Source organism: Rutidosis leptorrhynchoides, chromosome 4 (assembly GCF_046630445.1).
Source record: "Rutidosis leptorrhynchoides isolate AG116_Rl617_1_P2 chromosome 4, CSIRO_AGI_Rlap_v1, whole genome shotgun sequence".
Classification (NCBI taxonomy): Eukaryota; Viridiplantae; Streptophyta; class Magnoliopsida; order Asterales; family Asteraceae; genus Rutidosis; species Rutidosis leptorrhynchoides.
The window spans coordinates 25,969,162-25,986,533 of NC_092336.1; the positions used below are offsets into that span (position 1 = coordinate 25,969,162).

Consider the following 17,372-nt stretch of genomic DNA (forward strand, 5'->3'; position numbering starts at 1 on the left):
TCTAAATATTCCTCGGGTATTACCTACCCGTTAAAATATTTTCACCATTATCAGTTTGTACAAAAGAATTTTAATTACAATCTTTATGAAAATATACTTACATATATATTTTCTTCATATGTAATCATGGATTTAATGAGTTAATGTGATATTAAACTCATCAGATTTACGGCTAGAACTAGAGTACCTAATCTCCAAAACATTAGAGATTACATAATCGCCATGAAGGACGAAGATAGTTTATCTAGAACGATTCGTAGAACGATGATTATGCTTGAGGTATAGATTGCGAGGTTGAGACGTGTGATGATGTTGTTGTTGTTGGTACTGGTTATGCTGCTGGTGCTACTGATGGTGGTACTGTTGCTGTCGGTGCTACAAGTGTTGTTGGTGCTGAGGTTGATGATGATGTTGGTGTAGTAAGTATAGCTTGTAAATCACGCACCATTCTTGTCAGGGTTTCTATCCTACCCTCTATCATTTCTATCCATCCACTCATCTGATTCGATTGATCTTGATTATCAATTCGAAGTTCCCTAACTTCTTCTAATATTCCCCTTCGATTGGTATTCGGAAGTAGAGGTTGAATATTTTCTGAGATTGCAGTAACGCGACATTCGAGGTGGAAAACTTTAGCAAGAAGGGTGAATACAGTGTTGCGCATAGGTTCACCGGTAAGTACATCATTTTCTCCGATGTTAGGAGGTAAGTTTGGTTCGCGGTAGGGCTCGCCTTCTTCATTTCTCCATCGAGTGAGTAAGTCTCGGACCCACCCCCATCTCCTTCAGAAAGAAAAATAACTAAATGGTTGAGGCACTTATGGTTCATTGACTTCGGAGTCTGCTTCAATATACATCTCGAAATCGCTTCCGGAACTAATGGAATTCAAGCTAAGTGTAGGATCCATCTCTCACGATTAGTTAAAGGGTTTTGATATGAAATGATTTTTGAATATCGAATGATATTCTAATTATATATAGAATATCTATACATACTTCCAAAGATCCCGTGAATTACGGAGAAAATTAAGGAAACGTGTCAGATAAAGTCTACAGTGATAGATACGTTAAGATATAGATTAGTAGATATGCTAAGATATGAATTTTGTCTATACACTATTCATGCAATCATTACAGTAAGATGTGTCTAGACTAAGAATGATAAGCAGGTAATTTCCTAAGGATGATAAGCAGATGATTTCTGACTAGAAATGATAAGCAAAACTTTTGACATGCAGACACGGTCGAAGTCCAGACTCACTAATGCATCCTATCGACTTATCAGTTAGACACATTAATGCATACCTGGTTCGCTAAGACCACCGCTCTGATACCAACTCTAATGACCCGTCCTAATCAATCCGGACGAAGTCCATATTGATTATAAACGATTCACAACAGTTGATTACATCGCGAGGTACTTGACCTCTATATGATACATTTTACAAACATTGCATTCGTTTTTGAAAAGACAATCTTTCATTACATCGAAAGTTGACGGCATGCATACCATTTCATAATATGTCTAACTATAATTGACTTAATGATAATCTTCATGAACTCAATGACTCGAATGCAACGTCTTTTGAAATATGCCATGAATGACTCCAAGTAATATTCCTAAAATGAGCAAATGCACAGCGGAAGATTTCTTTCGTACTTGAGAATAAACATGCTTTAAAGTGTCAACCAAAAGGTTGGTGAGTTCATTAGTTTAACATAAATAATCATTTCCAACATTTTAATAGACCACAAGATTTTCATATTTCCATTTCTCATAAACATACGTCCCATGCATAGAGACAAAAATATCATTCATATGGATTGAACACCTGGTAACCGACATTCACAATATGCATATAAGAATATCCCCATCATTCCAGGATCCTCCTTCGGACATGATATAAATTTCAAAGTACTAAAGCATCCGGTACTTTGGATGGGGCTCGTTGGGCCCGATAGATCTATCTTTAGGATTCGCGTCAATTAGGTTGTCTGTTCCCTAATTCTTAGATTAACAGACTAAAAAAGGGGCATATTCTGTTTTGATCATTCAACCATAGAACGTAATTTCGATTACTTGTGTCTATTTCGTAAAACAGTTATAAAAGTTGCGCATATATTCTCAGCCCAAAAATATAAAGGGTAAAAAAGGCAAATGAAACTCACCTAATGTATTTTGTAGTAAAAATACATATGACTATATTGAACAATGCAGGGTTGACCTCGGATTCACGAACCTATATCATTTGTATATACATTAACACATATAATGGAATCACATGATTTCCTTTATTAGAATGTATCAACTTTTATATTTTTAGTAATATAGGATTTATACTAAACTCCACTAAAACAAATACTTATATAATATTTTAAATTATAGGTTATATGCTTTTATGTTGTATATATATAATTAAAATGATTAATATCTATATATTTAGTTATATTAATATATCTATACATATATGCTTAGTATTATATTTAAAAATCATTAGTTTGTTATATATAAGTTCTTATATACATATGTTAATAATAATAATAATAATGATATTAATGATAATAACTTATAAAAATATTGATTTTATTGTTAATGATAGTTATGAGAATGATTTTTCGTAATTGCATAATAATAATACTCATGATAATATAAATGATATTACTTTTAATCGTATTTGTGGTAATAATAATCTTAAAATTAATATTAATGATGATATTAATATTTATAGTCATGTTAATAATACTCATTTTAATGATAATAATATGAAATGGTATTCTTATAGTATTATTAATAATAATAATTAACTTAACTATAATAATAATATTAACCATATTGATAATGATAATCATTTTAATAATAATAATTGTATTACTAATACTAACGCTTATAATAATAATAATAATAATGATTGTAATGATAATAAAAATTGTAAATATGATGATAACGCTAATTTTAATGCTAGTAATAATAATTTTAATCATATTAATAATAATAATAATAATAATACTTATAAGAATAATAATTATGATAATGGTTATAATACTTTTAGTTATGATAATGATAATAATAATAGTTACAATACTTGTAATAATTATAATACATAGCAATAATAGCAACAATTAATAATAACAATAATAATAATAACAATAATAATGATAATATAAATTTAAAAAAAAAGGCTACCTTTTAAAAAGCCATTAAAACAAAAACAGCCCAAAGCCGGGCTCGAACCCCCGACCTCTCGAATACTCGCAAACACATAAACCATTCAGCTGCTACACCTTTCTCTGTTTATTTATGTAATTTAATTTTATTTAAACCGTATGGCCATTACCATCTTCTTCTCATTAAACTGTAATCGACCAAAACTTTTATCAATCTATACCAGCTATATATCGATTTTAATTTAGAATAAAGAATATGAATTTTAACAAATTGAATATAGTTGAATTGATAAAAAATAAAAATAAAAGACTGCAGTAGCAGTCTGTTCTAAAAAAAATTAAACTTATAATCAAATCAATTGGAGACAAATCGAATATATAACAACTAAATCAAGTTTTCTTTAGAATGTAAAAACAAAACAGAAACGATCCATAATCAGTATTTGAATTAATTCATTCGGAAAAAAAAATGTAACAGGTTCATAAATACATTCATGAACTTGAAATCAAACTTGGAATTTTAGAACGTTTTAGTCTTCGATTAAAACATGAAAGATGTTCTAAATCTATCATAGAAACTTTATGGACCGTCAATTTAATTTAAAACATTACACAGATTACGAATTTCTTCAAGAACATATTCTTTGACTTTTGTTTTTGAATGTTTGACTCTTAAATTCGTGAGTGATATAAAGAATTGAAAGGTGAGATTTTAGATAACGCTTACATGAACGATTCCTAACACTTATGCATTATTGGATTTTGCTAATTGGTTTGATTTTAATTGTTGGCCAAAAAGTAGATTACAGGGGAAACCGTCGGGGTTTTTTTAAAAAAAAAATGTTTCTGTTCTTGCATTGTGATTTTCAGAATGGTGAGAGTAAGTAGGTGATTAGTTGATTTTAGTGCAGTAACAAGAATTGATTGTCTCTTGGTTGTATCCTGAATTGGCTCGACATAAATCCACGAGGAAACAGAAGCAGAAAAAATAAAATAAATAAATAGATAGATAAATAATAACTGATAAAGGTGAAAAAGTCTGTTGTTATCTGAATCTATCTGACTTATTTGTATTTATATTTATATACGCCAGCAATTATATATTTAAATTTCTGTATTTATACTTTATAGTTAATCTATTAATTAATACATATAATAATAATAATACTCTTAATATTGTAAATAATAAATATAAAAGTTTATAATAATTTATTAGTAATAATAATAATATTACTATTATTGATAATGGTAATAATAACTATAAAACTTATATCAATAATATTATTAATGATAATAATAATAATAATACTAATTATAATGATACTAATATTATTAATGATAATAATAATATTAATAATAATAATAATAATACTATATCAACTTATATATATATATATATATATATATATATATATATATATATATATATATATATATATATATATATATATATATATATAAATCGTACCTAATATTAATAACACTAGTATTGATATTAATATTGAAGGTAATAACTATATTATTATAACAACTATATTTATACTTGTAATATTTAATAATCATATGATTTTATATCATAACTTTTATTGATTTATTATTACTTATAAACTATAATATACATGAACTGATTATGAAATCATATATATTTATATATAAATTTACTTTAAACTACACTTAATTAATTGTATCTTAATTCACATATTTGTTCTTATTATATCTTATTTCTTTCAATTATTATTTATACATTTACATTTATTTTCATATATATAAATATTTTATTTACAAACAATGGTTCGTGAATCGTCGGGAATAGTCAAGGTCAAATGTATTTATGATAAATAGTTCTAACATTTTGAGACTCGATTTAATAGACTTTGCTTATCGTGTCGAAACTATATAAGATTTAAGTTTAAATTTGGTCAAAAATTCCCGGGTCATCACACGAAGGGTGTCCCGGAATGATGGGGATATTCTTATATATGCATCTTGTTAATGTCGGTTACCAGGTGTTCACCATATGAATGATTTTTATCTCTAGGTATGGGATGTGTATTGAAATATGAAATCTTGTGGTCTATTGTTACGATTTGATATATATAGGTTAAACCTATAACTCACCAACATTTTTGTTGACGTTTAAAGCATGTTTATTCTCAGGTGAATACTAAGATCTTCCGCTGTTACATACTAAAATAAGGAGAAGATTTGGAGTCCATGTTTGTATGATATTGTGTAAAAACTGCATTCAAGAAACATATGTCGATGTAATATATTTCTATTGTAAACCATTATGTAATGGTCGTGTGTAAATAGTATATTTTAGATTATCATTATTTGATAATCTACGTAATGTTTTTAAAACCTTTATTGATAAAATAAAGGTTATGGTTGTTTTAAAAATGAATGCAGTCTTTGAAAAACGTCTCATATAGAGGTCAAAACCTCGCAACGAAATCAATTAATATGGAACGTTTATAATCAATATGAACGGGACATTTCACCAATTGGGTCCCAATTTGCCAGTATCCTCGACCCGGCTGGTATTGTTGTTACGCCACACAAAGTCACCTGGCAGAAAGTACGTTCCTTCACACGTTGGTTGTTGTATTTAGCAATTTTCTGTTTGTTTGACGCTTCCCTGATAGCGGCGATGTCACGCCTTTCCTCCAAAAAGTCCAAATTTTCTTTCAAGCTAATGACATTGGACTCATCATTGAATTCCAGTACACGTTGGGTTGGGACAGCAATTTTAGCTGGTATCACCGCCTCCGTACCATAAACAAGGCTGAATGGCATTTCTCTATTGCTCCCTTTTGGTGTGGTCCGGAACGCCCATAAGACTTGTGGAAGCTCATCTGCCCAACCCTTCCTATCTGTGTCCAACCTTGCCCTTATCTTGGCAACGATATCTCTGTTGGTAACTTCGACCTGCCCATTTGCCTGCGGATGGGCAACAGAACTGAAGGTTTGTTTGATATTCAACCCGTCACACCATGACCGAAACGGATCGTGAGCGAACTTTTTACCGTTATCACTTACAATTTCATGTGGTATTCCAAAACGGCATACGATTTCCTCGCAAACAAAATACACAATCTGTTTACCGTTATGCTTTTCAATGGTTTGGCTTCAACCCACTTGGTTAAAAAGTCAATTGCAACGACCAAGTGTTTTCCATCCGGGAAGAGTCCCACCAAATCGATTGCCCACTTGTAAAAGGGCCAAGCAGACGTGACGGGAATTAGCTCATGCATCGGCATGTGAATTTGTGGAGCGTGACGTTGGCATGAAGCACAAGCTTTGATGATTTCTTTCGTGTCATGGTACATAGACGGCCAAAAATACCCTAGCCGCATTATGTTTCCCACAATGGTCCTAAATCCTGCATGCATGCCACAAGTCCCTTCATGCATCTCCCTTAATATTGTTTCCGCCTCGCTTGGACCGACACACCTTAAAAGTTGTGCCGTAAAGGATTTCTTGAACAGAACTCCATCCCTTAACATGTACAAAGGTGCTTTCATACAAATCTTACGGGTCGTTGCCCCGTCGACTGGCAACGTCCCGGTCTTAAGATACGTAATGATGGGACTCATCCATGTCTCGGCCTCCTCTACGGGGGCCACTTCCTGTAACATTATTTTGCAAGAAAATCAGTACATAATAGTGTACGTTGTGTTTTAAGCAGATTATGCGTATAGCGTATTTGTTATCGAAGCCAGTCGATACCTATACCACGTCAGTGGATTTTTGACTAACGACCTCCACCCAAACATCCTTGGCGAAGTGGCTGAACACGCTTGACGCGAGTTTGCTGAGTGCGTCGGCCTTTTTATTCAAGGATCGCGGCACTTGCGTTATCGAGAAAAGCTCAAATTTGTTGGCCATTTCTTACGCCAACCTCAAATAATTTTGCATGGCCGGATCTCTAGCTTCAAACATCCCGTTCATCTGATTCGCCACAAGTTGGGAATCAACCGACACCTTCAGGTTTTTAATTCCCATTTTCTCGACCATTCTTAAACCAGACAGGAATGCCTCATATTCTGCTTCATTATTGGAGGCAGGGAACTCGAAACGCAACGCGTAGGTATGTTCCTCACCGTCCGGGCCAATTAAAATTAGACCTGCACCCGCTCCGTTAGAACTTGACGCTCCGTCAGTAAATAGTTCCCACGTGACAGTATTTGGTACTTCTTCGACAACCGGCTTTGGTGGCGCGGCGCATATAAATTCAACCATAAAATTTGCCATGATCTGGCATTTGAAAGCGGTACGGGGGGCCTAATGGATTTCATGTTCTCCCAATTCGATTGCCCACTTAGCTAGCCTGCCAGAAACCTCCGGTTTTCTCAATACCTGCATAAAAAATCTGTTAGAATAAATTTCCTCCAACGTGCTCTGGTCTCAATCGTCGTACCGTACCTATTTAATAAGTGAATCAGTTAGCACCAACATTGGGTGTGCTTGAAAGTACCGTCTCAACCGTCTTGCGGTGGGGACTAATGCGAAAATAAGCTTCTCGATTGGCTTGTAATTAACTTCGCCATGTTGTAGCACTTTGCTCACAAAATAAACTGGCATTTGCGTTCCACCGCGTTTCGCGACGAGCATTGAGCTGATAGCCTCGGTTCCTGCCGCCAGATAAATTGTCAAAGTTTCCCCTGAAACCTTGACATGTTAGTATCACAAGATTTATAAATTCGTAAAAAATAATCACGGAACAATTATTTTACCCGGTACCAGTGCCATCAGTGTCGGCAACGTCCTGATCAAGGCCTTCATTTCCTGGAAAGTGTGATCCGCTTCAGGAGTCCAATCGAAATTCCGTCCGATGTTTTCCTTCAACACTTTGAAGAAGGGAAGTGACCGTTCTGCCGCCTTTGACAGGAATCTGGACAACGCTGCCAGCTTTCCGTTCAGACTTTGCACCTCCTTTCTAGTTCCCGACGCTGCCATCTCATCAATAGCTTGAATTTTCTTAGGATTTGCCCGGATACCACGCATCGTGACAACGTGCCCCAAGAATTTTATTAGGATTTGCCCGGATACCACACGTCGTGACACTTCTCCGGATTCAGCTTCATGTTGATTTTTCATAGCGAGTTGAATGTTTCCTGAATGTCTTTCAAAAGGTCCATTTCGGTGTGACTTTTGATTACTATATCATCGACGTATGCTTCCACGTTTCGACCGATCTGTGCTTTGAACGCAGCGTCGATGACCCGTTGGTACGTTGCATCGGCGTTTTTCAAACCAAAGGGCATCTTTTTGTAACAAAAAATGCCTTGATCTGTGTGGAACGCTATTTTGTTTTCGTCGCGTTCTGCCATTTAGATCTGGTGATAACCCTTATAAGCATCAAGGAAACATTTGAAACGAAAACCAGCCAACGACTCTACCTTCCAGTCTATCTCTGGTAACGGATAATTGTCCTTGGGATAAGTCTTATTGATGTCTTTGAAGTCAACACGCATCCGCCACGAGCCATTCGCCTTTTTAACCAGCACCGGATTAGCAACCCATGTTTGGTATTTAACTTCTCGTAGTATATCTGCTTGTACCAACTTTTCCACTTCATTCCTTAGGAAGGCGCTACGTTCTGGCGCCATGCCTCGTTTCTTTTGCCGTACCGGAGTCAAACTTGGGTTGGCATTTAAATGATGTTCTGCGACAGCATGAGGTACTCCCGTCATATCCGACTCCTGCCACACAAATGCGTCAGCGTTATTTGCCAAAAGTTCACATAAAGCACTTTTCGTCGCGTCGGTGAGTGTGTGCCCAATCTGTACCGTTTTTTCAGGAAAGGAATGGTTGATGATAACGCTTCCCCCTGCTCAATCGGCGCCGCCGGTTGTAGCGGCTGTTCAACCTGGCCTACAACCGGGACCCGATCGAAGAAAATAGTTGCGACGCCTAACGGGGTTGGGAATTTCATCATTCCATGCACAGTGGAAACTATCGCGCCGAATTCGCATAACGCTTCCCGTCCCATAATATTGTTATACTTCGACTGACTTCTAACGACTACGAAATTTAAAGCCACTGTTCGTCGCTTCTCATTTTCCTCTAACGTAACGTCAATACTTACTCGGCCTAGAGGCCAAGTAGTTTCACTTGTGAATCCAGCGACGGGATGAAGTGGTGGTTTTAACCTATCATGCACGTCTTGTGGTAGTTGTAAGAAGCAATGTTCGTACAAGACATCAACGGCACTTCCTGTATCTACATAAATTCTGGAGACCTTGCATCGTCCTACCATTGCGGTTATCGTCATGGGCAGGTCGGTAGGACAAACTCTCCAGAAGGCAGGAAACGTGATAGGGGCGCATTCACATTCCTCCAAAACTTCCGCCTTTCGAACGTGACCCGCATGCCACATTTGAATCATGTGGATGTGCTTTTCTGGAGCCTTTTCCTTTCCCCGCTGCCAAGCGAATTTTTTCGCTCCGGGGGTTTTGACACGTGACGGCTTCAGATGGTCAAATTCCCCGAGTTTCAACCATTCGACTATCACCTTCTTGAGTTCCCTGCAGTCGTCCGCGTCGTGCCCCTTATCTTCATGAAAAATGCACCACTTACTTTCATCTACAGCGAAATGTGGCTGCATCGGCTTTGGCGGCGGGAAATCTTTGCTTATCTCCTCCGTTGCCAAAATTTCTTTAGGCGTTTTCGACAACGACTTCACCAAACTTTCCTCTTCTGGTGACAACCTCTTGGCAACGTACCGTTCATACAGACGATAGCTGCTACGATGGTCAGACTTGTGACTGGAGCATCTGTAGCCCCTGCTTCCGCCGCCGCCGCTTCCTTTATACTTATTACCTGTATTGCCTTTGCCGTTACCCTTGTCTTCTTTATCGTTCCTGTCCGTTGTGCCTTGAATGGCAACGTCAGCAAACTCCTCGGAACGTACATAGTCCTTTACCATTTTTACCGCTTTGACATACGTTTTCGGCAGCTTACGCCGCATCGCTTTCACCAGCGATAAATGACGAGTTTGACAGATTCCCATGATGTACGCGGAGATCTGTTGCGATTCAGGCAGATCAAGGATCTTTTGGCACTCCACGATGAAGCGGGAAGTAAAATTCATTAGGGATTCACGCGGCATCATCTTGATGCTGTGCGCATCCAAATGGGTCAGTTCAGTGCGCTTAAAGTTCTGGAAACGTTGCACGAACTTAGTTCTGAGGTCCGTGAAGCCGGTTATGCTCAAGGCAGGTAATTTGGCGAACCACTCCCTCGCGACAGCTTAGAGCTGTCCCGGGAACATGTGGCACGCTGTGGGATTATCCCAGTGCTGCGTCTTGACAGCATGTTCGAATTATTGCAGGAAATATTCTGGATCCGTGCTGCCATCATACATCCCTAGCGTGAGGGGAGTAGTGAGGACCGCGGGCAGCGGGTGGGTAGCTATCTCCCGAGTAAACTTCTCAGACGTCGCTGAAACCTCAAACGTCCGCTTAACGTTGTCTCCCATCGTAGCGTACCAATTATTCAACATGTTATCCGCTACGCCAGGCTGCTAGACCTGAGCACTCATGGATTCTAGTGCGGCTAGAATCAAATTCTCAATTAAGTCCTTTCGCGCCTACTCTTAGGTTTTTCAAGAACTCTTACCAGTGTCAGACAACGAGCGCGTTGCGCCACGGGTCGGAGCTTTTGACATGACAGTAGGCTTCTCGCCTCCTTTAGCTATGAGCGAAGGCAAGACAAAACCTCCTTTAGCCAGGAAACGTATGGCTTCCTCACCGTTGATGGGCATGAGTTGACTAACGTAGGTCTCTTGGGTCTCTGTCTCCTCCATGTCTCGTTGCTCAGATTCATCTCAATCAGCATCAAACTGCAGTCTGACGCCTTTGATAGTTTCGTTAGGGGTTTCATGAGCGTTATCGTCATTAGGTTTGAAAGGGTCATACGGTTCTTTGCCAGCATTGTTAGTTGGCGGTGGGTTGGAACCTCCTGTCATCTCGTATGAGTTGATCAAATCGGTCCCACGGATGGCGCCAAATGATCAAGCCAAAATTGACCTGAGTGCAAAGGTGTGAAGTGAATAACCTTCAGAAGGGGTTCCTCCGGTTAACGTGATGGATATGAAGGGTGTTGTGGTGGTTGACTTTTGCCGAGCCACCAAGGTGAGCTTAGAGGAGTGATCAGCGGTGGAAAGTGTTTGTTGATTGTCCCCTGAATGTGTGATTATGAGTAGTATTTATAGGCATAAGATGACGGTTACCAAGGATAACCACCATTAGCCCACTAACCAACGATTACCACTCCTGGAATCCTCTAATCATGCCCACTACCTACTCCACGTTCTCCTAATTTTTTGGATGGGCGAGCAGCCGAGCTAACCAAGTTAAATGATTAACAGTACGCTACGGGTAGCGTAGCGTAGAAATAATCGTGGCTTGAGATATAAAGTTGACTTAGCAGTAATCTAGGCAGGAGCTGAAGCCAAGTGTCCAGCTAGGAGATACGTCATGCGTCGCACGTGACGGCTATGGCGGGACGTACGTCATTATATTTAATTTTAATCAAACTAATTATTATTTTTTCCTTTGTTATCCTCTATGGTAAATTTAAGTCACGTTCGAGTGTTTAAACCACCTGCATGGCTATAGAGACACAATACCTCTTTTTTAGTTTGTTTTTCTATTGGAGTTGTATATATGTTTATGTTAATGCCTCTAATTAATTCACAAAAGGTGTAATATGTTGGTGAAATTAGCATACCTCACCATAATACATTTTTATGTTACCGTTTGAATAAATAATATATTATCTCACCATATTCGTATCCATGGCAATGGTTTCAAATGATTCTAATAGAAGACTATGGCAGAGTAGAAATTGATATACCCCATTATGTTTGATTTTGATTTAACAAGCATAATAAAATGAAATTTAATATTATAAGCTAACATTATTCGAGGTATTAAGGTCGGTAAGGATAAAATTCCTCTTTCTCACTTTATTTGTGCGGATGATGTTATTATTTTCTCTGAATGGAGTGCTCATGAATTGAACCGTATTTTGCTTTTATTGGAAATCTTACATCGTGCCTCGGGTTTAAGATTAAATGTTGCCAAATCCCATGTGTTTGGCATTGGTGTTGATGATACGGAGATTATAGATATCGCTAATGCTTCCGGTGCTCGGGTAGGTTCTTTTCCAACAACTTATCTTGGTGTGCCTATTGGCTCCAATATGAAAATTTGTTCGAATTGGGAAGGGTTGATTAATAAGTTTCGTTCTAAGTTATCCGCTTGGAAAGCTAGTTTAATATCCTCGGGAGGTAGACTCACACTTGTGAAATCTGTTATGGGAAGTCTTGGAATTTACCTTATGTCCCTGTTTAAATGTCCCGAGACGGTTTCGAAGCGCCTTGAATCTATACGTGCTAAAAAATTTTGGGGTGACAATGCCACCGAAAGGAAGATGTCGTGGGTTAAGTGGAATAGAGTTTTAGCTCCTTTTGATAGAGGCGGGCTTAATGTTGGTAGTCTTAAGGCTTTCAACATAGCTTTACTTGTTAAATGGAGATGGATGTATCTTACTAAGCCTAATGATATGTGGGTTTCGGTTATGAATTCTATACATGGTAATCTGTTTGATAACAGTTCGGTCCCGAACTCGAGCATAAGGTCCGGAATTGTGTCTACCTGTCGTAATTACACCTCAGCCGAGGTGTTACCTAATGATTTGTTTCGCATGACTGTAGGAAACAGGCGTTCCATTCGCTTCTGGCACGACATTTGGTGTGGCTCGTCTCCATTGGCTTCACGCTTTAACAGACTAATGAATCTCGATTTAAACAGAAATGATTCGGTTGCCGATAAGTTTCTTAATGGTCGATGGATTTTTACGTGGACTAGAGAGATTCGCGCTGGTAGAACCGAAGCTGAGCTGAATCGCTTGCTTCAAGAATTAACCAGCTTCTCTACTAGTGATTGTGACGATGCGTGGGTCTTTTCCCTATCGAAAGATTCTGTTTTCACGGTTAAAGAGATCAGGGAGCATATCGATTATCGCACTCTTCCTACGTCGGACATCAAAACGGTATGGTTCAAGTTCATCCCTCGTAAAGTTAATGTTTTCATTTGGCGTTTTCGTTTGGATTCTCTTCCTGTTCTTTGGATTCTTTCAGCTAGAGGTATTGATGTTTCTTCAGTTGTTTGTCCAATATGCAATAACGGGATAGAATCTATAGATCACTTATTCTTTGATTGTGATTTGGCGAAAGATTTATGGCTCAAGACTCGTGTTTGGTTAGATTGCAACATGCCTACATTTCGAAATTGGGACTCTTTCATTGTTTGCCTTGAAGGTACCCGGTTACAAGTTTCTTCAAAGTATTGAATTGTTGCGGTTGTTACTACTTTACTATGGGCGATTTGGCGGTTTCGAAACGGAATTGTTTTTAATAATTCTTTTTGTAGTAAATGTAGTCTTTTCGATTGTATTAGATTATTTTCTTTTCGTTGGGCAAAAAATAGAGGCCGCATTGTTTCCAATTGGAACTTGTGGTTATCTATGCCTTTGTAATTCTCTTAGCGTCTTGCTAGGGAACGCTTGATTTTTTCAATATATTTATCATACTTTGACCGTTAAAAAAAATTAAATTTAATATAAGAAATTATGACTTTAAAATTCCTTTCAGGACTATATTAAAAACAAAAGTTTTCAACCTTAAACTGAAGATTCGTGTTGGGAATATTTGTTGTTATTTTCTAAATAACCCGATATTTTATGTTTTGATAGTGGATTAATGATTACAATGGTGTAATAATGTTATGTATACTTATGTCTATGGCCCTTCTTTTTGGTGCTCATACAAATTTCAAAGTGAAATCCAACTATTTAACTTTTATCTTTTCTTTTCATCATTCATTATTTTATATTCAATGATCTAATTAGTTTTACGTTTTATGGCAAAATACACTCTGAAATAATCAAACTACAAAAATATTAATATTTCGACTATCATAAACATGTTTGGCAAAAATAACTAATAAGTGTAACTTTTTCCGATGCCGTAATCTTTTTTCGAAGTTGTAATTGTAAAAAAAGGAAGAGGAAAATGTAAAAAAAAGAAAATACCATGAAAGTTAGGGTTATTTACCATTATACCGTCGTGAATTCTAAACCCAATTCTCCACATTTAGTATAAACTAGTGTACGAACCCTCGCTTCGCGCCGGGGGTTCGATTTTCAATGTATTTTGTTGCGTTTAGTTTGTAAAATTATTTCGTGGCTAACGATGATGTCGTTGAAGCGCAACTCGAGTCGAACTAAAAGGTATAACCCGTGAAAGATTTAAATGTTATTTTAAGTTAACAATATATGTGCATCTCCGCGTTTCGCTATGGAATTGCCGACTTTTAAAAATTTAACGCAAAATCAACGTGTATGAAACGTACCCCAAATATTTAGCGTTTTTTAAAATGCGTCCGTTTTGCGTATAGCTAGTGACATTGTGTTCCTAAAATTATTTCGAGTTTAACGATGGCGTCAGAAAAATTTGACTCGTTGCGAGCGAGAAGATATGGCCCGTTGAATATTTGGGTGGAGTTTATTTAAGATTTTTTATGAAAATGGTAATTTGACACTTTTATCCCCCTGTATGAGGGGCCGATTTGATTTTTCAAAGAAAGTGTGGGGGGTTTTATTGTGCAAATGAAATTTAGTTAAGTTAAAAAAATATGAAAAGTCAAAAATGCCATTGAGCACTATTCATTACCCCACTCTCTTTTAGATATAGCTAGTGTTCGAACTCTCGCTTAGCGCCGGGTGTTCGATATTCAATGTATTTTATTGCGTTTAGTTTAGTTTGTAAAATTATTTCGTGGCTAACGATGATGTCGTTGAAGCGCAACTCGAGTCGAACTAAAATGTATAACCCGTGAAAGATTTAAATGTTATTTTAAATTAACAATATGTGTGCATCTCTGCGTTTCGCTATGGAATTTTCGATTTTTAAAAATTTAACGCAAAATAAACGTGTATGAAAAGTACCCCAAATATTTAGCGTTTTTTAAAAAGCGTCCGTTTTGCGTATAGCTAGTGACATTTTGTTCCTAAAATTATTTCGAGTTTAACGATGGTGTCGGAAAAATTTGACTCGATGCGAGCGAGAAGATATGAACCGTTGAATATTTGGGTGGAATTTACTTAAGATTTTTTATGAAAATAATAATTTGACAGTTTATACCCCTGTATGAGGGGGCGATTTGTGCAAATAAAAGTGTAGGGGGCTTTGTTGTGCAAATGAAATTTTGTTAAGTGTTTAAAAAATAAAAAAAAATGAGAAAGTCGAAAATACCCTTACTATTCATGTGGACTCTCTCTTTTAGATATAGGTATAATATAATGTATAAATAAATAGTAAACCAATCATCTACATTTAGTATATATGCATGTATCATGATTCATACAAGTTGGTATTAGAAAACAGTATTACTGAAAAATAAAACCACTCTAACAAGTCGTTAGAAGGCTAGGGCTTACAATCCAATCGTTCCAAAGATACATTATATTATATCATCCTCTATAATTAACTCAAAAAATGAAATATTCACTAAGACCACTCCCAACAGTATTAAAAATGCCCCGTCCTCGACTCCCTTCCTCGGCCGCCCTCGAGGGCGCCGTTGGCATTTTACCCGCCCTCGGTGCTCTTTCCCTCTTCCGTGCTGGTTTCATTCTTGTGGATAACATTTCGAGTACGCAATTGAGCCGTTGCCCACCATTTTCTAACCGTTGCACTGCAACGGTTTTTTTTTTTTTTTTTTTTTTTTTTTTTTTTTTTTTTTTCTCCTTCTCCTCCTATATAAATACACTCCAATACACTCCATCTCAACACCATTCTTAATATATCAAATTACTCCTAAATCAAACAATCTTCAAACACTCACTCAAAATGGCACCCACTCTCGTCCCTATTTACGTTTACTTCAACTGTGAGTTTTCGGATGATTGGAAATCGTGTACTCAAAGTGGCGAAAGAAGAACGTTCGAAAACATTGACGTTAGTGAAATGGATTTTTCGAAGTTGTTGAAGTTTGTCAAAGAAAATGTGGAGTTCAAACACTCGGACTTCTTGTATTACAATGACGATGACAAAATATACAAGTTTCTTGATACGGATGAAGATTGGGATGCCGTTAAAAATAAAGCAATTACGGCAAATGAACCCATAAAAGTGCATCTTCTTTTCATTGATTACGATTATCGTCCACCGAGAGAGAGTAGCGATGAGGAAGGATGGGTTAGCGATGATACGATTGACAAAAGATATTGATAGTCTTAATATTATGTGTTCGCATTTATATGCTTAATTGTGTAATTTAAAAAAAAATGTAATCGTATCTTTGTTTATCAATAAAAGTGTTGTTTAAAAAATAATAATAATAAAAATAAAAATAATAATAGTAGTAGTAGTAGTAATAAATATTAATAAAAAAAATGTGGGGCCATGTGATGGGGAGGGAGGATGTCATGGTTGGTAGTGGTGTGTGATGGAGAGGAAGTGAAAAATAAATGGAGAGAGAAAGCTGATGTGGCGCTGATGTGGCGGTGTGTCCTGGAGAGGAAGTACGTCATGGTTGGGAGTGGTCTAATAGAACAAAAACATGAGAAAGAAAAGATGACACCATCTATGAACTTCCAAAGAAGCCACACTGTTACTGCAACAATAGCCCACATCTTGTCTTTATGTCGGTCGCATGACCTCCAATCGTCCACCCAACTTAGCCTTTCGGACCAGGACAAAAACATGGGAAGATTAATGTCGACCCAAATACAAACTTATCTCCAAACTTCATCTGCTATTGTACAAGGTATAATGGAGTGGTTAATCGATTCCACTTTGGCATTGCAAAAAGGACACGCAATATCCAGGATCTCTAACCCCCACCCCCCGAGAAAGATTCAATATAGAAGGTGAGATGTCAAGAATCAAACGCCAAATAAACACACTAACTTTTTGAGAAAGATGGCAAGGCAATATCATCAATGTATTAACGAGTGCTGCTATCATAAAGCTAGCCATCAACAACTACCGACCATAACTTCGAGTCAGGGGCATCGACCAAAACACTCCTCATTTGAATCCAACTGATAGAGTTTGTTAACACGGTTCGCGAGAATATCATTACTAAGCCAATAATCTTTTCACAAACAGTTGAATAACCCTTTACCAACTCT

At 36.9% G+C, this 17,372-nt stretch overlaps 1 protein-coding gene across 1 annotated transcript; it reads right to left on the reverse strand.

Moving 5' to 3' along the window:
* Positions 1–7,055: 7,055 nt before the first annotated feature.
* LOC139840512 (uncharacterized) lies at positions 7,056–7,418 on the reverse strand. Its single transcript, XM_071830776.1, has one exon. The coding sequence runs from the start codon at positions 7,416–7,418 to the stop codon at positions 7,056–7,058; it is 363 nt and encodes a 120-aa protein (XP_071686877.1).
* Positions 7,419–17,372: the final 9,954 nt, after the last annotated feature.